This window comes from Sorex fumeus, unplaced genomic scaffold, assembly GCF_029834395.1.
Source record: "Sorex fumeus unplaced genomic scaffold, SorFum_2.1 ptg000098l, whole genome shotgun sequence".
NCBI classification, from domain to species: domain Eukaryota; kingdom Metazoa; phylum Chordata; class Mammalia; order Eulipotyphla; family Soricidae; genus Sorex; species Sorex fumeus.
The window spans coordinates 88,639,101-88,664,144 of NW_026606155.1; the positions used below are offsets into that span (position 1 = coordinate 88,639,101).

At 42.0% G+C, this 25,044-nt stretch overlaps 1 protein-coding gene across 1 annotated transcript in view; it reads left to right on the forward strand.

The window, feature by feature from the left end:
- Positions 1-25,044, forward strand: part of TRIM69 (tripartite motif containing 69) — a 37,728-nt gene extending 12,684 nt beyond the window's left edge. Inside the window, exons 2-7 of the mRNA XM_056133981.1 lie at positions 11,774-12,247; positions 14,063-14,158; positions 17,810-18,043; positions 19,180-19,202; positions 19,285-19,409; positions 24,503-25,044. Coding sequence (XP_055989956.1) covers positions 11,774-12,247; positions 14,063-14,158; positions 17,810-18,043; positions 19,180-19,202; positions 19,285-19,409; positions 24,503-25,044 — 1,494 coding nt within the window. The remainder of the gene's footprint in view (positions 1-11,773; positions 12,248-14,062; positions 14,159-17,809; positions 18,044-19,179; positions 19,203-19,284; positions 19,410-24,502) is intronic.

A 25,044-nucleotide genomic window follows, 5' to 3' on the forward strand; every position in this document is an offset into this window, starting at 1 on the left:
TTTTTTAAAAGGTGTAGTAATGAGCTTCCCATTATTTAAATGATCTGAAAAGGTGAATTAACTGACTTCAGATATTTTTCAACTCCGATAAGCAACAAGTTCATAATCTTTTGTCTTTATTTTAATTGCAGAACATGTGTTCTTCCACAGAGTTATGTCTCTTACTGTGTGAAAGGGAGTTGTTTTGTCTGAACTGATTGTGCCATATGGCTTATCCTCTACATAAAAACTGCCTTTTTCTTACTGTTCTTAATGTTAACTCAAGAAATCTTCACATCAGAGTTTTTTTAAAAAATTAATTTGTGGTCAGGGAGTGGCTCAAAGTACTGGAGCACATGTTTCGTACATTACTTACCCCAAAATGGAATTTCCTTAAAAGTGATATATAATGCTTGGAGGACCAAAGTGATAGTACAATGGGTAGGATGCTTGCCTTGCACACAGCTTACCTGGGTTCAATCTCTGGTACTCTACATGGTCCCCAGCATTGCCAGGAATAATCCCTGCACATAGAACTAAGAGTAAGCCCTGAGTACAGCTGGTGTGGACCCCGAACAAAACAAAGTAAGAAGTGATAAAATGTTTGAAGTGTGGGTGGTATCTCAATGGATAGCAAGAGCCCTGGCGCCATGTGATTCCTCTCCCACCCCCACCCCGCAAGCTCCTTCAGGAATATCCTTAGAGCAACAACAGACGTAATTCCACACCCTCCCCCACACCCCCAAATGGTATAATGTCTAATTTAAAAGATTATTATGAAGATTAAGTGAAATAAAGTATACATAAAGCACTTTTCCACAGTAAATACTCAATTAATATGAGCTAATATGATAAAAATAAACCCTGGGGATTTTGAAAGATAGTACAAAGTTTAAGATACTTGTCTTGCATGTGGCAAACCCCAGTTGGATCCCTGGAACCAAATAATATTCCTTGAGAATCCCTAGGAATACCCTAGGAATAACTCTTGAGCATAGAGCCAGTAATAAACCATGAGCACTGATGGGTGTGGCCCAATGCCCACTCCAATAAAATAAATAAAGCAAAATAACTACTTTTTCTAACAGAGGTTATGAAAGTCAGGATATCTTGAAAGCCAAGATAACTGACAAAGCTTCCATTGGGAAGATGTCTGTCACTGTCACTCTCCTCCCATTGTTCATCAATTTGCTCGAGCGGGCCCAGTAACGTCTCCATTGTGACAATTTTTACTGTGTTTGGCATATAGAATATGTCACGGGGAGTTTGCCAGGCTTTGCCGTGCAGGTGAAATACTCTCAGTAGCTTGCCGGGCTCTCTGAGAGGGGTGGAGGAATCGAACTCAGGTCAGCCATGTTGGCTGCTTGCAAGGCAAACGCCTTACCCGCTGTGCTATCACTCCAGTCCTGGCAAGATGAATTAACAATAAAGAGACATCAGGCGCATATGCTGCCTGCGCCCATGTAGTGCTTGTGATGCTTGTGTCCATGTTTTGTGGTCAAGCACATATGGTGCCTGAGCACAGTGTTGCCCGCATCTCCCCTCTTGAGATGTGTACTTTCATGCTTTCATATATAATGCTGGGATGTGTGCAGGGGCACTCTCCACCTTGGAGAAGTCCCCATTATCTCTTGAGTATGTTATTCTCTCTCTTTCTCTTCTTCCCCTTCCTCAAAAACCTCCAAATAAAAATTTTTGAAAGTAACATCAATAATTAGTAACACAAATAAAATTTACCCTTTTATAGTATATAATTCAGTGCTTATTTCAGCATATTCATAAGGCTGTACCACCATCACCACTATTTAATTCCACAACCTTTTAATCAACCTATAAAGAAATTCTATACCCACTATCAGTTTTCTCCTTTTCCCAACCCTGGCAAGCATCAACATATTTTTCTTTGTTGGTGCTGCAGGGGATCTAACCTAGGGCCTCACACATGCAAGATATTTGATGCACTTAAAGTTTGCTAGTGGGGGTCGGGAAGTCGATCAATTTGCCTTGACGTCAATCTTCAGCAACCAAAAACAAAAGGAAGAGCATTCCTACATAGCATCCACTCCCAAAAAACAGTACATTTACTAGGATTAAAATCTGTGGGCTGTTTGGAGGCTGGGGATGTACTTCAGTTGTACAGCACTTGCCTTGAATGTGTAAGGCCCAAGGTTTAATCCTCAGTAAGCAATAAATACAGCAATAAATTCCACCCGCACGGAAGAGCCTGGCAAGCTATCCGTTGTGTATTCTATATGCCAAAACCAGTAACTACAACTGGTCTCATTCACCTGACCCTGAAGGCTTCACCGACATGGCAGCACTGAGAAGAATGAGAAAGGAGAGGCCGATAAAATCTCAAGGCCGAACTAGGCTGCCACAACGAAGGAAGACAAAAATGATCGTATGTACTTTCAATGCACGTACGCTAGCATCAGATGCATCCATCGAGGACCTGATGGTACAAGCGTGAATGATCAAGTACGACATCATTGGTCTGACCGAGACAAGAAGGCACGAATCTCACCATGCTGTTTTCGACACTGGAGAAGAATTGTTCCTTGGAACATGCGATAAAAGAGGTGTCGGAGGCGTCGGTGTCCTTGTCAACACAAACTTGACCATGAGCATTGATTCATTCGAATGCCTAACAACCCGAATCGGACGTTTACATTTGAATAGATGTGGCTCACTGCCTGCAGTTTCTATCTTCGTTGTCTACGCACCAACATCTCATTATGATGAAAGAGAAATTGAGAAGTTCTACATGGAGCTGGAGAAGTTCTATAAAAAAGACCACACCTTCTACAAGATCATTGTGGGTGATTTTAATGCCAAGATAGGAACGAGAAGATCAGCTGAAGAACTTCACATCGGGACCCATAGCCTAGAATGGAATGAACAGGGTGAGAGACTGTCTTGAGTTCATCATGTCGACCAAGACCATCCATGGTAACTCACAGTTCCAGAAGGCAGAATCTAAACGTTGGGCATGGGAGTCTCCCGGTGGAAGATTTCACAACGAAATAGACCACATCATATTCAATCGATGGTTTTGCCTGACTGATGTCGCTGTTATCCCAAAATTCCAAACGGGATCGGACCACTGTCTCCTTCGTGCAAAATTCTACTTCACAGAGCGGGGAGAAAGGGCTGCAAAGTTTAAAAAGAGAACTCCCAGAACAATCACCAACTGGGAGCCCTTTGGCACTATTGCAGCAACATGGGAAGATGCCATTGTTGACAACATTGATGAGGAATACGATCGACTGGTTCAGCACCTCCATGAATGTGCGAGGAACGCCAAGAGAGAGATAGCCACAAAAAAACGCCTGTCTTCAAAAACTCTTGAGCTTATTCGTCAGCGTGTTTTGGCGCATGCCTCAGGCAACCTCAAGCTAACGTCCGAGCTCGCAAAGCAGTGCAGAGATGCGATCAAGGAAGACCTCAAAGAGAGAAGAGCAGAAGTGCTGGTAGATGCGGCAGAAGCCAGGAAAAGTATTCGCCTGTCCTTTGCCAACTACAAGACCAAGATGACTGCCCTCCGACGTCCTGATGGATCCATCACATCCTCCAGAACGGTAATGGAGAAGATTATCCATGACTTCTACTCAAATCTCTTTGATAGCCATGTCCACTTGCCGACATACCAAATTCCACAGGATGGATATGTCGTTCCCAACATTCTCCCTTCCGAAATCTGACACACCATTTCGTCGGTAAAGAAACAAACAGCACCTGGCCCAGACAAGGTCAGACCTGAACACCTGAAGAACCTGCCGTCAGTACTCATCAATACACTGGCTCGGCTCTTCACTCGCTACCTGTCTGAATGCAAGGTTCCGTCCCAATGGAAAACCAGCAGGACTGTATTACTGTTCAAGAAGGGAGACATCCATGACATTGGTAACTATCGCCCGATCTGCCTATTGTCTGTCATCTACAAGTTGTTCACTCGAGTCATCCTAAATAGGATTGGCAGAACACTAGATGAAGAACAACCATGCAAGCAAGCTGGGTTCTGCAAAGGATTCAGCACCATTGACCATATCCACACGATAACCAAGCTCATTGAGGTTTCTCGGGAGTTCAAGATGCCGCTCTGTTTAACGTTCATTGATTTAAAGAAGGCCTTTATTTCTGTTGAGACGGAAGCGGTCATTCAAGCCCTAGCCAATCAGGGCACTCAAGCCCAGGATCCTCCGTGAGCTGTATTACGGATTCACTACCAGGATCTCACCATTCTACAAAGAAGTAATCATTGATGTCAAGAGAGGGGTTCGGCAGGGTGATACCATTTCACCGAAACTCTTCAGTGCCACCCTCGAGAACATCATGCGAAGACTGGAATGGGAAGGAATGGGAGTGAAGATAGATAGTCGACAACTACACCACCTCCGCTTTGCTGATGACATTGTTTTAATAACACCAAACATCAGCCAAGCGGCACAAATGCTGGTCGACTTTGACCGTGAGTGTGGAAAGGTAGGACTACAGCTGAATCTTACAAAGACAATGTTTATGAGAAACAGCCTCGTTCCTGATGCCCCATTCACTCTCAACAGAATGACCATCTCTGAATGCAACAGCTATGTGTACCTACTTCGAGAAGTCAACATGACAAATGACCTGGCACCCGAGCTGCGCAGGAGGAAGAGAGCGGCTTGGAACGCCTTCAAGAACGTTGAAGAAATAACTAAGAGGACAAAGAACCTCCGGCTCCGGGCACATCTCTTTGATTCCACTGTTCTTCCTGCATTAACATATGCCTCAGAGACCTGGGCCCTACGCAAACAGAATGAGAACGCTATTCAGGTCTCCCAAAGAAGAATTGAAAGAGCTATGCTCGGAATATCACGTTTCACTCAAATGAGAGAAAGAATCCGGAGTTCCGACATCTGTCGACGATCAAGAATCAGGGACGCTGTCTCATTTGCCAAGGTGTCGAAAATCAGATGGGCTGGTCACGTAATGAGATTTAAAGACGACCGCTGGACTAGAGCTGTTACCGACTGGATTCCACGGGATGTCAAAAGACCGCGTGGCCGCCCACCTACCAGATGGTCAGACTTCTTCATCAAGATCATGAACGATCGGTTTGAGGCTCTTCATGTTCCCAGAGTGAACAGATGCCATTGGGCTACACTCGCACGCGACAGGGACAAATGGAGACGTTACTGGCGCCCGCTCGAGCAAATTGACGACTAACGGGAAGTTAAGTGATTTAAGCAATAAATAAAATACGAAAACAAATAAACCTGGTGGACAAATTTTCTCTTAGATCACCTTCACTTGGCCTGGGTTTCCTGCAAGTTTTATCATTTTTGTTTGTTTGAGGCCATACTCAGCAGTGTTCCCTGAATTGCTCATGTGATGCTGGTGATCAATCCCAGAAGGCTCCCATGAGCAAAACACACACTCCAGCCTCTGGAGCCATCTCTCAAAACCCATAAGTATTATTTTATACAGAATGTATCTGATATACAATTTACAGAACAGTCTTGATTGGTTTAAAATGCAATTTTTGAAAAACATTTGTATCTTCCCTGACGGACATATTTTCCTGAGTTTAATCCTCTGTATCACTGTCATCCTGTTGTTCAATTGCCTCAAGCAAGCCCCAGTAACATCTCCTTCATCCTAGCCCTGAGATTTTAAAAAGTGCCACATTCCAGGCTCTTTGAGGGTCAGGAGAATGAGACCCATCATTGTTACTTGTTTTTGGCATATTGAATACGCCATGGGGAGTTTGCCTGACTCTGTCATGTGGGCAGGATACTTTTGGTAGACTGCCAGGTTCTCCAGAGCAAGAACTAGATAATAAGAGGGTAGAGACTACGTCGAAAAGGGTAGGAACACATGCTTCACATGTGAAAAATCTAGGTTTGATTCCTGGTAATGCATGGTTCCAGAGCACTGATGTAGGCAGATAGACGGGTGTGTGTTTTAAGAGGTCCGGCGGCACTCTGTCTCTCCCGCCGCCCGTGTCCAGTAGTCTCACGTCGCTTCCCTCACCCAGGGGAGGTCGACGGCGAGGTAGGCAAAGGAAGGAAACAAGAGCCAGACTGGCGGTATCAATTGTAGTTTATTCCAATCTTCATTCTCATCTCTGACTCTGCACTCTGGAGCCAGAGCTCCCGAGCCCGAGCCCAAGCCCGCGCCTCTGCCTGAGCCTCTGCCTGAGCCTCAGCCTGAGCCTCAGTCTCTGCTCTCTAGAGCCCAAGCTCCCTCCGAGTTTACAGTCTTAGTTTCTATAGCAATCACATAGGGTGGTGACACAAAGGTGGGTTGAACATCAACAAATCATCAAAGAGCGGTAAGATTAACTCAAGGATAAAATCTCATCTAAAGAGATTATTCCAGATTACTAGGACATCTGCTCAAGGGTGGGATCCCAACAAGGATGTGTTCTTTCCTCGGCTAGTAATCTACTTAAATAGCTATAGTAAGTCTACTTCCAATATTTCTAGCAATGTCATTCTGTATGAACACAGTAAGAGATATAAACTTACAGTTTGGTTCTTCCTGAGGACATCTCACCATATATTCCGCAGTCCTCAGGCCAGGTTAGTCTTCCTAGCCCCAGCAGGGTCCTAGTCTCATCGTTACTTATTTTTGGATCATGACAGCATTTGTCCATGATCATGCCCTCAACTTATAGTTGAGTATTGTGGCGCTTTGGCCTGGCCCATTTTGATGCCAGGATACCTCACAGCTTGCTCTGGGTCCATTCAGTACCTCATTGGGACCTTGCTAGGAACTAAGGGTAACTGAGTCAAGAAAGCAGATGCCCAGGAGTAAATATTATTTGGAGTCAATCAACTCCCAAGTTACAAAGCATAATATTAACTGTCTTCCTGTGTCTATACAGAAAGGACATTGCTTTAAGGTAAACTATGCAAAAGACATAACTTACAATATAAGTTCAGTGTCCTTAGAAGGATCTGATCTTACAAGCTAACAGAATCTGATTAGGGAGAAAAGGTGATTGATTAACTGGCTGGGGAGGAGAACACAGAGAAGAGTTTACAGATAAACAGAGGAATGGGAGTGACTTGGGAGCACTGTGATGGGTGTAACCCTATAAACATAAGCTGCCCGTGGCAATGTTATCCTACAGACAGGGAAAGGCCCTTGCAATAAAACTTAGGTCAACAAAACTTCTGGGAGGATAATCCTAAGACTGATCCACCCTGTGGATACAGACCTGGTAAGACTTCAGCAGACCCTGAGGAGATTGGACCCCTCCCCATGAAGCTCCTCTCCTCAAAAATCCTCGGACCTCTCTCTTAATCTGATTAAAATGTGATCCAGCCCTGAGAAGACTCCAGGACGTCTGGCTCAAGACAGCCCAAAAAGAGCCTATAAAAGACACATTGAACAAAGAAGTGCGCACATATGCTGCCCTAGCCTGTGAGCAGCTTGTACCTGAGCACATGTGTCACCCGCATCTCCCTTCTTGAGACGTGTACTTTTATGCTAATGCTGGTGTATGTGTCGAGGCTCTCTCCGACCTTGCAGAAGCCTGTGTTCTCTCTCAGCACATTACTCTCTCTCTCTCTTACTCTCCACTCTCTCCTACTTTCTCTTCCTCCTTCCCTTCAAAAACCCTCCAAATAAAATCTGTTTTACTTCACTGTTTGTCCACTCCTGAAGTTCTTTTCTGTGAGCGAGACAAGAACTCAGTAACCCTGGGTCCTGGGTGGCAGAGGCGGATCAAGAGAAAGTGACCGTCTTTCTCCTCCAGACTCGTGAGCCACCTCTGGGGTCCACCGACATCAGCACCACTGGGCATGGCAAATTTTTTTTAAAAAAGCAAGTAGAGAGTAAAGATTATTTTTCTCTTCTGTTTCACGGAACTTCCATTTACCCTGGAAAAAACTTGTTTATTTATTTATTTGGTTTTGGGTCACATCTGGCATATTTCAGGGGCTATCTCTGCTTGGTGCTTGGAGATTGCTTCCAGAAGTGCCTAGGGGCCCAAGTGGTGCCAGGGATTGAATTCAGGGACTGCTACATGAAAAGCATCAACTGAGCCTGTTGAGCTATTTCTCCAGTTCAAAAATAATGGAATAATTTAAAAAAATCTTTTATCACATTTTGTATGTAGTGATAGAGCTTAAATCAAGAATATGTTAAAGTGCTCAGGGCCTATTCCTGGGTCTCTGCTTTACTTTTTAACCTCTGGAGATGCTCAGGGAACCATATGTGATACTAGAGATCAAACCTGGATTGGCTGCATGAATGGCAAGTTCCTTTCCACTTGTACTATCTCTCTGTCCCTTTGTCCTCTAGCCATTTTCTGGGCCCCTGAAAATTAGACTGCTTTTAACATGTGTCTTTTATACTTCTGAATTTTGACTGCTTAATACTATCTTTTGTCTGTTTGGGGGCCACACCCAGTGTTGCTCAGGAGCTGCTTCTGGCTCTGCTCAGGAGTGACCCCTGACAATACTCAGGGAACCAAATATGATGCCAAAGATTTGAACTTGGATTAATTATTATTATCATCATCATTATTATATTTTATGTTTGGGGGCCTCTCCCTGCAGAGTTAGAGTTTACTTCTTCTCTGTGCTCAGAGATCACTCCTGGTAGGGGTTGGGGAGGCCATATGCAGTTTTGAGAACTGAACAAGGGTCAGCTGCCTACAAGGCAAGTGGCTTACCCACTGTACTATCTTTCCAGCCCATGACGCTTTTGGATTTTTACCATATGAAAACATCACCTAATTTTTAAAAATATTCACAGATTGTAGTTTTAAAAGTCCTGTTACGCAAAGAAAGACACAATAAAGCAAATATGGGTGCCAGTTAAGGGCTGAATGTATGCTTTGCATGCCAGAGGCCCTTTGGATCAATCCCTGACATTACATAGACTCCAGCCCCATCCCACCCCTGCCTTGAACACTGCCAGAAGTAATCCTGGAGCACTTCTACATGTGCTACTCATTACTTCCCTCCAAAAATAAATCACTGTATCGCTATCGTATCACTGCTGTCCCGTTGTTCATCAATTTGCTCAAGCAGGTGCCAGTACATCTCCATTCATCCCAGTCCTGAGATCTTAGTAGCCTCTTCTTACTCATTCTTCCCAATGATACTGGAGGCTCTTTCAGGGTCAGGGAAATGAGGCTCATTATTGTTACTGTTTTTGGCATATCAAATAAGGCACGGGTTGCTTGCCAGGCTTCACCGTGCAGGCGGGATTCTCTGGGTAGCTTGCCAGGCTCTCTGAGAGGGACGGAGGTTAAGCCCGTATATAAGAGAATACAAGCAAGTATGTTAAATCAACCACATGTGTGCTGCTTTAGGTACATTAGTGGGCTACACTATAAGAGGTCACGCAGCCGCAAATGCAGCCACGTGCTTCCTGGGGCTTTGTTTTATAGTCTCTGGATATTGGCCATTGATGAGATTACATAGCACCCGAGGGCAGTTTGTGGGTATGACTGCCAAGCTACTGGAAAATGAGGGATCTGAGTGGAGGAGGTCCAGTCCCAATCAGAGCAGGCTTAGAGATCTCAGCCACGAGTCCTGCATACCTGGGTTCCTCTCCAGTTCCTTCATGCATGAGGCTCGAAAACCTCCAGAACCCACAGCCACAGCCATGCTCCAGGCCATTCTCCACATGCTCGAATGAGCCTGGTGCATGAAGCAGAGGAACCCAGGTATGCAAGACCCGTGGCTGAGATCTCTAAGCCTGCTTGGATCAGGACTGGACCTCCTCCACCCAGATCCCCCATTTTCCAGTAGGTTGGCAGTCACACTCACAAACTGCCCCCAGCACCATGTAATCTCATCAACGGCCAAGATCCAGGGAATATAAAACAAAAAGCTCCCGGAAGAGAGCAATGCAGAACCTCCTGCCCCCAACAGGCTGTCTTCCCTGGGGCCCCTCGGAGGGAGGCGGGTTGAGTTTCTCTCTCCACTCCAAACAGAACCCAGGCAGCCAAAAACCTCCAGAACCCACAGCCACAGCCATGCTCTAAGCCACTCCCCAAAAAGAAAAAAAAATACTTTTCTTGGTTAGGATTGGAGCATATGCAGAAGGACTGAGTTCACTGCCTCGCACTGTACAGTTTCCAAGCACCACCAGGAATGACCCCCAAGTATGGAGCTGGAAGTAGGCACTGACCACCTGTGTGTGGTCCCTAAACAAAATTAAAAAGCATTTTGTTCATAAAAACATTTTAAAAGGCCAAGAAAGAGGGAAGAGGTGATAAACATAAAATAAGCAAGAAATTTTACCTTAGGAAAAGAGAAATAAACACATATATGTTACACATCTGATAGCTGACAGTTCTCTTTTTATGATTCAACCACTAATTATTATTAAGCTTTACATCTCTTTCATGCTTCTTTCTGTTTTTGTGTTACAAATTAAAAAACAACAAACTTTAAAAAATATTATATTTATTTATTTAGGTTTGGGGTCCAGCAGAACTCAAGACTGACTACTGACTCTGTGTTCAGGGATTACTTCTGGCACGACCAAGATCTTATGGGGTACCAAGGACTAAACTCTGGTTGACCTTGTGCAAGGCAAATGTCCTATCCTATAACTCTGGCCCATAAAAACAAAAACTTTTAAAAAACAAGAACTTTCATTTATTAAAAGAGATCCTTAGGAAAGCAAAAAGGCCCTTTGAGCTATCTCTTTGACCTTGCTAACCACTGCTGGCTAATTCTTTCACTTTGTTTTGTTTTGGATCATACCAGTGGTACTCAAAAGAAGCTTCTCCTGGCTCAATGTTTGGGGTCACCCCTGGTGATACTGGTGGACCATGTGTTGCTCGGGATCAAACTAGGGCCTTCCACATGCAAGGCATGTGCTCGGTCCATGAACTATCTCTCTTGCTCCTCACAAATACAATGTTAACAAAAAGGCTGGAGAGACAGCTCAACAGGCTAAGCACATTCTTTTCATGTGGTTAACCTGTTCAATCTCTAGCACCACATGATCTCTTAATCACCACTGAGAATTATCATGGAGCACAGAGCTAGAGTAGCCTCCAAGCATTGTCACGTGTAACCACAAAATAATATAAAATTTAATAAATAAGCCTGCTGCCAGCAGCACAGCCAAAGAGATAACTCCAAGAGGTAGAGTGCATGCAAAATTTCCACAATGAAGTCCTGGGTTTGATTTCAGGTTCAATCCCTAACACTCTTTGGCCCCCGAGCACTGCTAAAATGATGCCTGAGCACAGAGCCAAGAGTACCATCTAAACAATGCCAAGAGTGGCCCCAAAACAAACAAATAGGGGACAGAGAGATAGTACATTGGGTAAGGCACTTGCCTTGCACTCAACCGACCTTGGTTCTATCCCTGGCATCCCATCTGTTCCCCCAAGCACCTCCAGGCAGAGCCATGAGCACAGTTGGGTGTGGCCCAAAAACAATAACAAAAGTCAAACAAATTAAAGATAGTAGAATATAAGTTCAAAGAAAAACTTCCAACTGATGCAGAAAGAAAGTCAATGAAGGGAAGGATATACAATGAAACACATTTTCTTTCCTATTGGGTACACTTTTTTTTTTGCTTTGGTTCATTTTAAAGCTTAAATAATTTTGGAAATAGAAGATAAAAGTAGAAAACACTTTACACAATGCTTTATGAAATCAGAAGCTATAAAATTAGAAAACACTTTATTGGATTACTTTCAAAGGAGAGATTAACGTGCTTTTACTCTGGATGTACCAATTCTGTTTCTTTAGGAATGGTGCACACTATTCTGAACTGCTGAAATGGGCAGCATGAAAGAGAAACTCATGTTAGCTCTTCTTTTCCACAGGTACCAACCAGCCTCAACTCTGACAAGAATCTGGAAGACGTAACCGAAATGAATGATTCCAACTATACACCCTCTAAAGTGCAGATACAAGACATAACTACAGAGCTACACTGCCCACTGTGTAGTAATTGGTTCCATGATCCACTGATGCTAAATTGTGGTCACAACTTCTGCCAGGCCTGTATCCAAGATTTTTGGAAGCAGCAAACAAGGGATACATTTTGCCCTGAGTGTAAAATGGTATGTCCATATAGCAGCTGTACATTCAACCTTGTACTAGAGAAGCTGGTAGAGAAGATCAAGAAGCTATCTTTACTCAAGGGCTGTCCACAGTGCCCAGAGCATGGAGAGAGCCTGAAACTGTTCAGTAAACCAGATGGGAAACTGATTTGCTTTCAATGTAAAGATGTTCGGCTGTCTGTGGGGCAGTCTAAAGATTTCCTACAGATCTCTGATGCTGTCCAGTACTTCACGGTGAGTGAGCTCTGAGCTTTCCTAAGCCTTGAGCAATTCCTTAGGAAAGCTGGGGGGAAACTTCTGTGAGGTTTATTTTCATATTTTTGTTTGTTTTGTTTTGCGGCCACACTCCACAAAGCTCAGGGATTAGTTCTGGCTCAGCCCTCAGGAATTACTCCTTGTGGTGCTCAGGAGTAGAGTTCATGTAAATAAATTTACTCTAAGGTAAATATTAGGTAAATATTTTATTAGAGATAGGGCAGAGGGCAAAGTTCCTTTACTGCTACTTTCCCGTAAAGAGTGATTCTGGAGGGAAAAAAATTTTGTAAAATATATTGCATTTTCTGAGCACACTGAATTTTCTTTTTATCATCTGCATTAAAGGATTGGGACTGGACAAGAAACTAAACCTTTCAAGGTCAAATTGATAGTATAGTGGGTAGGGTGTTTGCCTTGCACACAGTCAGCAGAACTGGTCTTAATCCCTAGGATCCCATATAGTGCCCCCTTGCACATCCAGGAGTAATTTTTGAGTGCAGAGCCAGGAGTAACCCCTAATCATTTCTGGGTGTGACCAAAAAAAAAAACAAAAAGAGAGAGAGAGAAAAAAAGAATATAATTATTGAGAACTAAACTGGTCATATTTGTTTATACTTTTAGCGAAGTTTAGAGAAAATTTCAGTAGGGAATATGTGATGAAAACTTGAGTCAAGTCATTTGGATTTGGATTTGGAAAGGCAGAAGAAAGAAAATAAATATTGCAAGTGAGAACAATATAAAGTAAAAGTAAAGATAAGGGGCAAAAATGATAGTACAGCGGGCAGGGCATTTGCCATGCACAAGGCTCACCAAGGTGTGATCTCTAGCATCCCATACGGACCCCTGACCACCACCAGGAGTAATTACTGAGTGCAAAGCCAGGAGTAATCCCTGAACATCTCTAGGTGTCTCCCTCAAAAAAAATTTTTAAGAATGTCAAATAATATAACTAGAATATAAAATGTATAAAATTGTATTAACTTTATTTGTGGGGAGCCAGAGGTCTCCATCTTGACTTTGTGGGCTTGTACATTCCTCACAAGCACATGGCATCCCACCATGCGGCCCTTGGATGATGCAATCTGGCTAGTCCCTCTGTAACTCTCCACTCCTTATATGGCTATCTTGACTGTCCATCCTGACTGTCCGTCCACTGTCCACTGAGCATCAGCTACGACAGAGGTAAGCCCATTCTGTTTCGCGTGCGTGCCACCTTAAGGTATATTAGTGCCCTGCAGACAATAAAGCTTGTCGCACACCTTCCATCCAAGACACGCATCCATTCATTCTCATTCAGGAGCCCCCTCACCCAGGATATCCCTCATAGGTGGAGTCCTGCAGGTCGGGACCCCACAGCACCCCTCAGTACCCCATACCACCCCACACTTATTCAGGCCCCTGTCATTAGCTAATAAGCGGGAAAAACACTTCTTGGTAGCTTATAATTTTCTTCACAACTTTTAGAAGAGACAGAATCCATAATAAAGAAGAAAAGATAATACTTTTTCAGAAAGAGCTCACTCGGGGCTGGAGAGATAGCACAGCGGGTAGGGCGTTTGCCTTGCACGCGGCTGGCCCGGGTTCGATTCCCAGAATCCCATATGGTCCCCTGAGCACCGCCAGAAGTAACTCCTGAGTGCAGAGCCAGGAGTAACCCCTGTGCATCACTGGGTGTGACCCCCCCAAAAAAAGAGCTCACTCTACCTCCCCCATGCACTGCGCTCTGGAAGAGGGGTTGCTTTTGGCCTTTATCGGCCAAATCAGTGTCAGTTAATTCTATGTGGTTTTTTTCAGGAGGAGCTTGCCATTCTTCAGGGTCAACTGGAGGAAAACTTCAAAGAGCTTCAGTCCCTGAGAAACATGCAGAAAGATGTTATTGTTGCTTTCAAGGTGAGAAGCAGGGTGGAAGGGTTTTGAGTTAGAACTAAAATACACCTTCCATGTAATTTCAATTATGGGGGTGGGTATATGTAATATATATGTGAATACACATTATATATAATTAAAATTAATAGACAAAGTGGCAACTGACCTAAATAATTTGAAAACAAACATTGTAGAGTGAAAAGGAATATGGCAATGGAGTATTTTCCCAATAGATAGTAACAGAGAGAGCAGATTCACCTTTCCCCAATTTTTTTTTTAACAGTAGACAATTTGTTTTCTATTGCTGGTTATGAATAACATATAATGTAGCGTGACCGTGGTAGTGGCCGCGCGATTTTGAAATTCTGAAATTTTAACACTTAAATCTGGAGAGATTTCTGCCAAAACCTGCTGGGTTCCGAGATTTGCTCCTGAGTCTCTGGGATCATGGCCGTTAAGCAGCTTGATCAGGAGCCAGAAAGGCCATTCATGGGCGATAATTTGGGGTCTCGTTGGGGTGGGGAGGACAGTACTGGCTCCACCCCCATCCCGTGAGGCCCAAAATGTCTTGTCACTGCGGGCCCAAACCTGACTGCCCAATGGCCTCTGGAGGATGATGGCCACTGTGCCGCCAGGAGGAAACAGGTGGAGGGACAACACCCTTTCCTCCCTGGGGTGGCCTGGCAACAGTAACCTACTGCGTGGTCCGGACACATTTCTGCCAAAAACTGCTGGGTTTCGAGGTTTGTTTCTGAGTCTCTGCACCTTTCCCCCAATTTGATGACCCATTTGATGGTTCATTCTCTGGTGACTATTGTGAGGTTGTGATCTGTCTGGTATATTTTATCTTTGTAAAAAACAAAAATTTTCAGAAAAACCTAGAGTACTATGGGTAGACAACCAGACCATTTCTGATTTAATCTAGCTTCTTCCAAATTAAATAAAAATTACTGTGATATTTCAATTTGAGAAGATTTATAGGAAAATATCAATGGTTAGGGGCTTGGAAAATAAGTCCTTAGGATAGGAAGTTAACTTGGGTGTATTTTTGTTTCATCATTTAACTATTCTATGGAGAAGAGTATTCTCTTGTATTTGGCATCTATATAGAAGAAAAAAATATGTACAGTGAGAGAAAGAAGGATAGATTAAAAATAATAATGTCTTCAAAGACTCTTATTCATTTTGTAAGAGTTCCTAGTTTAGCAGTCAATTTTCATTCAACAATATTAAATAGGTTAGGCATATCAATATTATCTTCAACTAAAAGGATGTGTATTAAATAATCACATAAATAATAACAAAATAATAATTGATAATTACTATAAATATGTAGAATACTATGGGAGCATGTAAATGATGAGCATAACCTAGATATAGGAGGGGGTGGGTATTATCTCAAAAAGTCACTATTAAAAATTAAGAACAGAAGGGATAAGTAATTTAGCAGGTGAACTGGGTGAGGAGAATAATAACTAAATTTCCTGGAGAAAAATATCCTATGAAAAAGGGAAGAATCATATGGCAAAGTTCTCTATAGGAAGTAAGCTATTATGTTAAACAAAGAGCTAGGTCATATTAGGCAAGATGAGACTAAAGACATAAATATGAGCCTGAGCATGTAATGTAATATTAGATTAAATTAGATAATATTAGCAATTCTGAACTTCATACTTTGAATAATGATATTACAGGATTTAAATAGGACATGGTTTTATCTTAATAAAAAATATCTGTCAGATGGTTATATGGAGAAAGGATTGGAGAGAAATAATGACAAAGATAATAACTGGAAGAATATTTACAATGATCCAACAGAATGATGGTGGCTTGAATGAGAGAGGCAGAAGAAATGGAAAAAGTAAAATTTCATATATACTTTAGAGATAAAAATTATCTAGATAAATATGTCCAGAGTGATAGTACAGCAGGTAGGGTGCTTTTCTTGCACACAGTCTACCCAAATTTGATCCCTGGCACCCTATATGGTCCCCCAAGCCCACCACTGTGTGGCAAAGCCAGGAGTAAACCCTGAGAACTGCTGAGTGTCTCTCCAACATGGTTGTCCCCAACACTCACCTGCCAAATTATGTAGGGGGTGTAATTCAGTGGTAGAGCACCTGTCTTGCATGAGTAAGGATCTGGGTTTGATACCAGAAACTGAGAAAATTTTTATTTGTATACTGTAACATTACATGTAATGGATGAGAGGAGATGTCAGATAGATCGTTGAATATAGAAATGTGGAGACCCCTCTCCCAGCCCAAAAAGAAAAAGGAAGAAATTTGGAACCCAGAAATTAATCTATGCTGAAAATTAGATGTCAGCTATTGGCATATATTTAAAGCTATAGGAGAAGGGATATTTCCTACAAAGCAAATGTAGAATAAGAAGACAGGAAACCCAGGACATAATATCAAATAACTAATTTTGGAGGTTAGAGAAGATAACCAATAAAACTGAGAAATGGTGATTAAAATAGGTAAAAAGGAAAACTGGAAAAGCGTGGAGAATCAAAACAATTTTAAGAGTATATTTATAATGATAGACCATAGAGTAAGAGTTAGGTAAGAGTGAACATGAAGTTGGTAAAGGGAAATGGAGGAGTCAATGAATAGGTTTCAATAAGATTCAATATTTGTTGCCAGAAGGACACTTGAGTAAGTAAACATAAGTTGATTTTAGAGATGGTGCAATTACTGGGGGTGACAAAATCCCCAGTATGACTAAGAGAACAAGTAACTGAAAATCACTAGAAATAAGGAGGATGAGGAACTGAGAAACTAGTAATGTCAGATGGTTCACCTGTGAGAATGTTGTAGCCACTTGAGAAATGAGCTGAAAGTGTAGCAGTTGTTAATGTCAGCACTTCCTCCATTGTCCATCTTCGACTTCTAGATAGTCTTGGCAGCAGAAATGGCATCTGTTCGGGTTTAATTTCAAATAAGAACAGTTTGCCTAGCTTTTCTATGGTCCCAGTCTAATAGCATTAGTTGTACTTCCAGGGAGGGAAGGTATCATCGTTCATTGTAGAATGTTTGAGTAACCTCAGAGTTTCATTTAATGTGACATGGTGGGGCTCGAGAGATAGCACAGCGGGTAGGGCGTTTGCCTTGCACGCGGCCGACCGGGTTTGATTCCCAGCATCCCATATGGTCCCCTGAGCACCGCCAGGAGTAATTCCTGAGTGCATGAGCAAAAAAAAAAAAAATGACATGGTTATCATCTCAATATAGCAATGGGAACCTAGAGACCACCTTTCAATACTTTTTTCTTTTTTTTTTCTTTTTGGGTCATACCTGGCAATGCACAGGGGTTACTCCTGGCTCTGCACTCAGGAGTTACTCCTGGCGGTGCTCAGGGGACCATATGGGATGCTGGGAATCGAACCCGGGTCGGCCACGTGCAAGGCAAACACCCTACCTACTGTGCTATCTCTCCAGCCCCACCTTTCAATATTTCATCCTGAACTAGTGAACTAGCTGGGAAAGACAGAATAAGCTTTTCCCTCAAAGGCTTCTTTAGTAAGTTTGATTGTGATATTCAGAAGCCCAGCCACTTGCATGGATATTAATAACAATATTACTCAGGGTTCAGGAGAGCTAATACTGTGGGCTCCCTTCCCCAAGTATTAGTCTCAGTAATTACCATCATGATGATCATGGAGGTTTCCAGGAAAACAAGAAGCAGCTGCAGCAACACATCTCCTTGGAGTTTCTAAAGCTGCATCAGTTCCTGCACGGCAGAGAAAAAGACCTTCTAAATGATCTCCGAGATGAGGGGAAAGCCTTGAATGAAGAAATGGAGTTGAATTTGAACCAGCTTCAGGAACAGTGTGTACTAGCCAAGGAGATGTTGATGAGCATCCAGACACGGACGGAACAGCAGAACTCATTTGACTTTCTCAAAGTAAGTCTCATACCAGTGTAATTTATGAGTGTGTTAGAGGTAGGAAAACAGGATTGGAAAGGATGTAGAAGATGTTCTCTACCAGGTGGGAAAAAGTACTGTTATGTTTTTAAGTTCTCTAGAGGAAACCTGGAGACTACTTTTACATGGTTAGCAAAAAGTTTTACTCTTCTAGAAAAGATTTAAAAAATTCCTCTAATGAAATTATATATTATTTCTCTGAAGCTTCTCAAAACAAAAATATTGCAACCTAAGTTAAAAATTTTTTTTGCTTGTTTTTTGGGTCACACCCAGCAATGCTCAGGGATTACTCATTGCAGTGCTCAGGGGACCATATGGGATGCCAGGGCTCGAACCCCGGTCAGCTGCAAGCAAGGAAAGCACTCTGTCCGCTCTACTTCTGTACTGACTTCCACACTTAAGTTAAAATTTTGGCTGACTCTCAGCATTACAAACTGACATGTTGGAAGAAGTGTTTGTAAACTGTAAATATCTGTTATGAAACTTCATCTCTTAAAGGTGTTAGTTACTGCATTAGCCCTTAGAAGCTTAAAAAGTCATAATAAGGAAAGTGGCCTTCAGCCTAAACAATCTATTATGTATTTCTCCAAAGATTATGTGACATTTAAAGGAAAAAAAAACAACCTTATTTTGTCTCATTTCCTGTAAAAAGAAATTTTTTAAAATCAAGGTAATATTAGCTTATAAATATCAGAACAAGGTAAGATCTGGGTTAGATGAAGGGTGCAGATCAGAAAAGGCATATATATGATTGAGAATGGAAAAACAGTACAGAGGGTTAGGCACTTACCTTACATGGGGTTAACCTGGGTTGAATCCCTACTATCTCATATGGTCCCCAAGCCCACCAGGATAATTCCTGAGTGCAGAGCCAGAAGTAACCCCTGAAAATCAGTGGGTATAGCCACCCATCCATCCAAACAAACAAACAAACAAACAAACAAAAAAGGCATATGAAAGATGAAAGCAGATGGTGATGATGGGGAGGGGAAGCGCAGGGACCCTGCTAAGGATCCAAGTATTGTGATAAGACTGGTGGTAGCAGTATTACCAAAGAAATTTCTAAATTTGAGAAATAGATATCTGATATATTTATTTTTTCTTTCATCTTTTAGGACATTGCATCTCTTCTGGATAGGTAAGTGTTTCCCTATGGTATTAATAGCTTTCTGTTAGTTCAAGAAGGAAATCCAAGGATAAATGATTTATGTTACCTGCAGCTTGGAGCAAGGAATGAAAGTTCTGACATCCAGAGAGCTTATCTCCAAGAAGTTGAACCCAGGACAGTTCAAAGGTCCCATCCAGTATATGATATGGAGAGAAATGCAGTCCATCCTGTCTCCAGGTACCAGTAGGGAGTGGCTGTTGGTTTCTGGGACTCAACCAATTTTCATGGGTGGAAGTTTTTTTCTATAGCCCTAAATAAGTATACTGTAGAATCTTAGGCAGGTAAAGAGGAGCTTAGCCAAATTGGTGGGGAAGCTTGAGGAAGGATTAATTCACATGACTATATTTTTTCTTGTACCATGGCCAAAGAATTTATGATTGAGGCCAGAACAATAGTATAGAGGGCAAGGCGTTTGCCTTGCATGCGGCCGACCCAGGTTCGGGGCCCGGCATCCCATATGATCTCCCGAGCACTGCCAGGAGTGATTCCTGACTGCAGAGCCAGGACTAACGCCTGTGCATCCCTGGTGTGACCCAAAAAGCCAAAAAGAAAAAGGAATTTATGACTATACTTAAAGACAGATAAAGTCTGGTGTCAGAATTACTTAGCCTAATTTTGTTTGGTTGTTCTCTCATGTGTGAGCCACCAATATTTCATTCTCATTTGTTAAATCAGTTAAATAAATCTTTGATGCTTCTCAACCCTAGAGGAGAATATACATCCTATTTCTATGTAATAGAGTCTCTTGTATTTGAAGTTCATAAAATTAAGTATAATATCTTAGGAGATTGGTGGGGGGGGATGGCGTTAGGGGTTAAACCCAGGACCTCATATACGTAAAGCACACAATCTACTACTGAGGCACAAGCCCAGTTTTAATTTTTTGTTTTTATTTTTTATTAGTGAAACACCATGAGGTACAGTTGTAGACTTGCAAACTTCCGTGCTTGGGTTTCAGTTATACAATGATCAAGTACCCATCCCTCCACCAGTGCCCATTCTCCACCACCAATGATCCTAATAGCCCTCCCACCACCATACCTCATACCCCCCACCCCACCCAGCCTCTGTGGCAGGGCATTCCCTTTTGCTCACTCTTTCCTTCGGGGTCTTATAATTTGCAATAGAGGTACTGAGTGGCCATCGTGTTCAGTCTATAGTCTACTTTCAGCACGCATCTCACATCCTGAGCCAGTCCTCCAAACATCCTTTACTTGGTGTTCCCTTCTCTATCTCAGCTGCCTTTTCCCCCAGCATGTTCTGCCAGCTTCCAAGCTCTAGAGCAGACCTCCTGGTACTTATCTCAACTATTTGGGTGTTCAACTCCCATTCTGTTACTTTATATCCGCCAGATGAGTACAGTCTTTCCATGTCTGTCCCTCTCCTTCTGGCTCATTTCACTTAGCATGATACTTTCCATGTAGAACCCCTTGTATGTAAACTTCATGACTTCATGTTTTCTAACAGCTGCATAGTATTCCATTGTGTAGATGTACCAAATTTTCTTTAACCAGTCATCTGTTCTTAGTCGCTCAGTTTTTTCCAAATTTTGGCTATTGTTAACAGTGCATCAATAAACATAGAAGTGCAGATGTCATTTCGACTGTACTTTTTTGCTTCTTCGGGATATATTCCCTGGAGCGGTATTGCTGGGCCAGTTTTTAGATACTGTTTAAAGACCTTCAGTATTTCAGGGGGCTGGAGCGATAGTACAGCAGGTAGGGCGTTTGCCTTTCATGCGGCCAACCCGGGCTCAATTTCCAGCATCCCATATGGTCCCCTGAGCACCACCAGGAGTAATTCCTGAGTGCAAAGCCAGGAGTAACCCCTGCGCATTGCTGGGTGTGACCCAAAAAGCGATAAATAAATAAATAAAGATCTTCAGTACTTCAAAAGAAAACTAATAATAGATATGTCTATTAACTACAGTGATTTTTTGTCGTCCTGCAGTTGTAAAAGACTGAACAAAACAAAAGAATTCAAGTGGCATTTCAAGAACTTAGAGTTTTAAACAAACAAACAAATAAAAACCTTTGGGGGGGTGATAACAGAGCAATAGTATAGCAATAGGGCATTTACTACTCTACACCCAGTGATGCTCAGGGTATACTGTTGGCCCTATGCTCAAAGGTCACTCTTTGCAGTGCTTGTGGGACCATTTGGGGTTCTGGGAGATCAAACCAGGATAATCAGGTCACAGTAAGGCAAACTCATTAATCCTGTGCACAATATCTCCAGACCTAAACAAAAATCTTTATAGAAATAAAGTTCTAGGGACAGTAATGTGGCTCAGGGGTACATGCAGAGTATTTGTCCTGCATGTGTGAAGCCCTGGGTTCAATTCCTGGCACCACTAAAAGCAAATTTTTTAAAAGCTCTAAATAAAGATTTTTGGGCGGGGGGGGGGGGGGGTGCTCAGACCATATGAGGTGCCAGGGATTGGATTTGAAACAGGGTTGTAACCACAGACAATTATAACCACAGGGTTATAACAGCAGACTAAGTGCTGTTTCTCCTTTTAGTTTATTCATTTTACTTCACATATCTTGAAGCTCTTAACAAGAGAATACACAGGATTTCTGTGAACTTTTTTATGGAGGAAGAGGTTTGGGTCATACTTATTAGTGTCCAGGGCTCATTTCTGGCTCTGTTTTTGGCAACCACTTCTAGGGTTGTTCAGAGGACCATATGCAGTGCCAAAGATTGAACTGAGATTGGCTATAATCAAGGCAAGGCCTTAATTCCTGTACTATCTCCCTGGTCCATGTTTTGAACTCTTAATAAAGTAATCACAAAAAAATAAAATATCCCACTTTGGGGACCGGAGTGATAGGAGAGTGGGTAGGGCATTTTCCTGGCATGTGACTACTTGGGTTTAATCCCCAGCACTTCATATGGTCCCCCTAAGCTTGAGAGAAATGATCCCTGAGCCAGGAATAAGCTCTGTACAATGTTAGGTCACGGTCACAGTCCTCCCGTTGTTCATCGATTTGCTTGAGTGGGCCCAGTAACGTCTCCATTGGAGACTTTGTTGTTACTGTGTTTGGCATACGAATACATCACGGGTAGCTTTCCAGGCTCTACTGTGCGGGCGAGATACTCTTGGTAGCTTGCAGGGCTCTCCAAGAGGGGCAGAGGAATTGAACTCGGGTCGGCCATGTTGGCTGCATGCAAGGCAGACACCCTATGGCTGTGCTATTGCTCCAGCCCACAATGTTAGGTATATCCTCTAAAACAAATACAAAACAAAACCAAAAAGAAAAACAAAACCCTCTTGTCTAATTAGTATTGCCACCTGGCTCTCTTTAGATTGGCATCTGTACACTCATACAAGTCTCATGCTCCATCCCTTCAAGCTAACTCCTTGGTTCTAAGTCTTTCACAGCATCAATGGGTGAAGAGCAAACGAGCTGTCATTACCACTGGCAGACTTGGCTGTGCTGGGGAGGATCAAGACTAGAAGAAATAGGGCTAGAGAAATAGCTCAAAAGGCACATGCTTTACATGCATATAGGTTCAATTCCCAGCTTCCCATAGTAACCTCAAGCACCACCAATAACAAACCCTGAACCAGGAGTACTTCCTGAGCACCACCAGATGTAGCTCCTAAAAGAAGACAGAAATAATCCATCTTCCAGGCAGGTATCAAGGACTATGTTACGGAACGATACTAAGCTCTGAAACAATAGCAACAACAGGACCCCAAAACTTGAATATTTGTTGGCAGTCCCCATTCCTCTAGCAAGCAAAGCATACACATGAGTCCTTTGAGGTATCTCCCTCGCCCCAATTACTGATTTTTAAGGCTAGTGAGAGCTGAAATGGCTGAATACCCATATATTTTATCAACATTTTATTCAACTTGAAAAAGCAAAAGCTCAAATAATGTAAAAGCATGGACCATATGAATAAAGATTATTTGAGTACAAAGAAGTAAAAATGTAAGGATCCTGAAGTAGAAATGATATTGGTATATGCAAGAAACAGTCATTCAAGAGGCAACTTGTTTTAGTCAGTTGCATCCACATGAATGAGAGAGAAGTATGGTAGGAGATAAGTCTAAGATGGATAAACCAAATGAGTAATTATTTGCCTAAAATATAATCCTTTTCTCTGTATGGATTCTATTTAATCCTAGATGTGATGAGAAGCCTGAGAGTGTTTGTAGAACTAGATGATCTCACTCATATCACAGGCAGAATAGGCTGGAGATGGGAGAGAATATTTAACTGGTATGGAAAAGTCCAAGATTCTTCATAGTCTTTTGTTGAAAACTGAAGTCCTTGGGATGTCATGAAAAGAACTCAGATTTTTTTTAAAGGAAGAGAGAGTTGGGTTGGATTTGGTCTCACTTCCAATTATAAATACATTCACTAACAACAAATATATATATATGTCCCATAATATGAACACACATAATTGTAATGCTTTTTTTTTACCAAATTTTGGACCAAGATTCAAAGATCTCACAGCTAGTTTGTTTTATCTTTTTGCTGATCATCTTTCAACCCCTCTTCATGTGGAACTTCCTTTTGATACTGTTTAAATTATACTGTCATTTATCTAATCAATATTTCTTGAACTACTTATGATGAAGGGCTGATTTTAAAAAATTTCAACCAGTCATGGATTTGTACTTGTAAAATACAATATAACCATGTATAAATGGGGAAATTTTAAAAAAAATTTTATTAGTGAAACACCATGAGGTACAGTTGTAGACTTTTGTATAATTGAAACCCAAGCACGTTTTGGTGCTTGGGTTTCAATTATACAATGATCATGATTACAAAGTGCTAGCCTGGTTTTATAAATTATTAGATCCAACTGAAATCCATCAGATTGCTATAAAAAAACCCAAGACTTTACTCTCATTTTCCATACTATATTGTCTCTGATAGCTACCACTCAGCATATGTGGATGACATTTTTATTAGCAATGTCATAAACCACTCAAGATCTCAAAAGTACTATTATTTACTAAATTATGATCATTATAATCATTTTTTGCCAGTTTATTTAGCCTTATCTGTCTCTAACATATCCCTTCTGGTTTTGCTTAGGTTTCCTCAAAACATCTTGAATATCTCATACTCAAAGCATCTTGAATACATAAAACTAAAATAGAGTATGAGTAATTATTTGCCTAAGCATATATGTGCCTGGGGAGATATGAAATACACGTGTCTATGTAAATACTGTCTTTTATTTATGATGGCATTTTGAATCTACCTATTTTTCTCTACTTTCTCTTCTTATCTTCTTACTAGGTCTATCTGCATTAACTCTGGACCCTAAAACAGCTCACCCAAATCTAGTGCTCTCCAAAAACCGAACCAGTGTATGGCACGATGACATTAAGCAGGTAATGCCTGATGATCCAGAGAGGTTTGATTCAAGTGTGGCTGTGCTGGGCTCAAAAGGTTTCACATCTGGAAAGTGGTATTGGGAAGTAGAAGTAGCAAAGAAAACAAAATGGACAGTTGGAGTTGTCAGAGAATCCATCATTCGGAAGGGCAGCTGCCCTCTAACTCCTGAGCAAGGATTCTGGCTTTTAAGACTAAGAAATCAAAATGACCTAAAGGCTCTAGATTTGCCTTCTTGCATCCTGAATCTGACTAACAACCTTGACAAAGTGGGCATATATCTGGATTATGAAGGAGGCCAGGTATCTTTCTATGATGCTAAAACCATGGCCCACATTTACTCCTTCAACAGCACTTTTATGGAGAAACTTTATCCTTATTTCTGCCCATGCCTTAACGATGGTGGAGAGAATAAAGAACCATTGCATCTCTCACAACCACAGTAG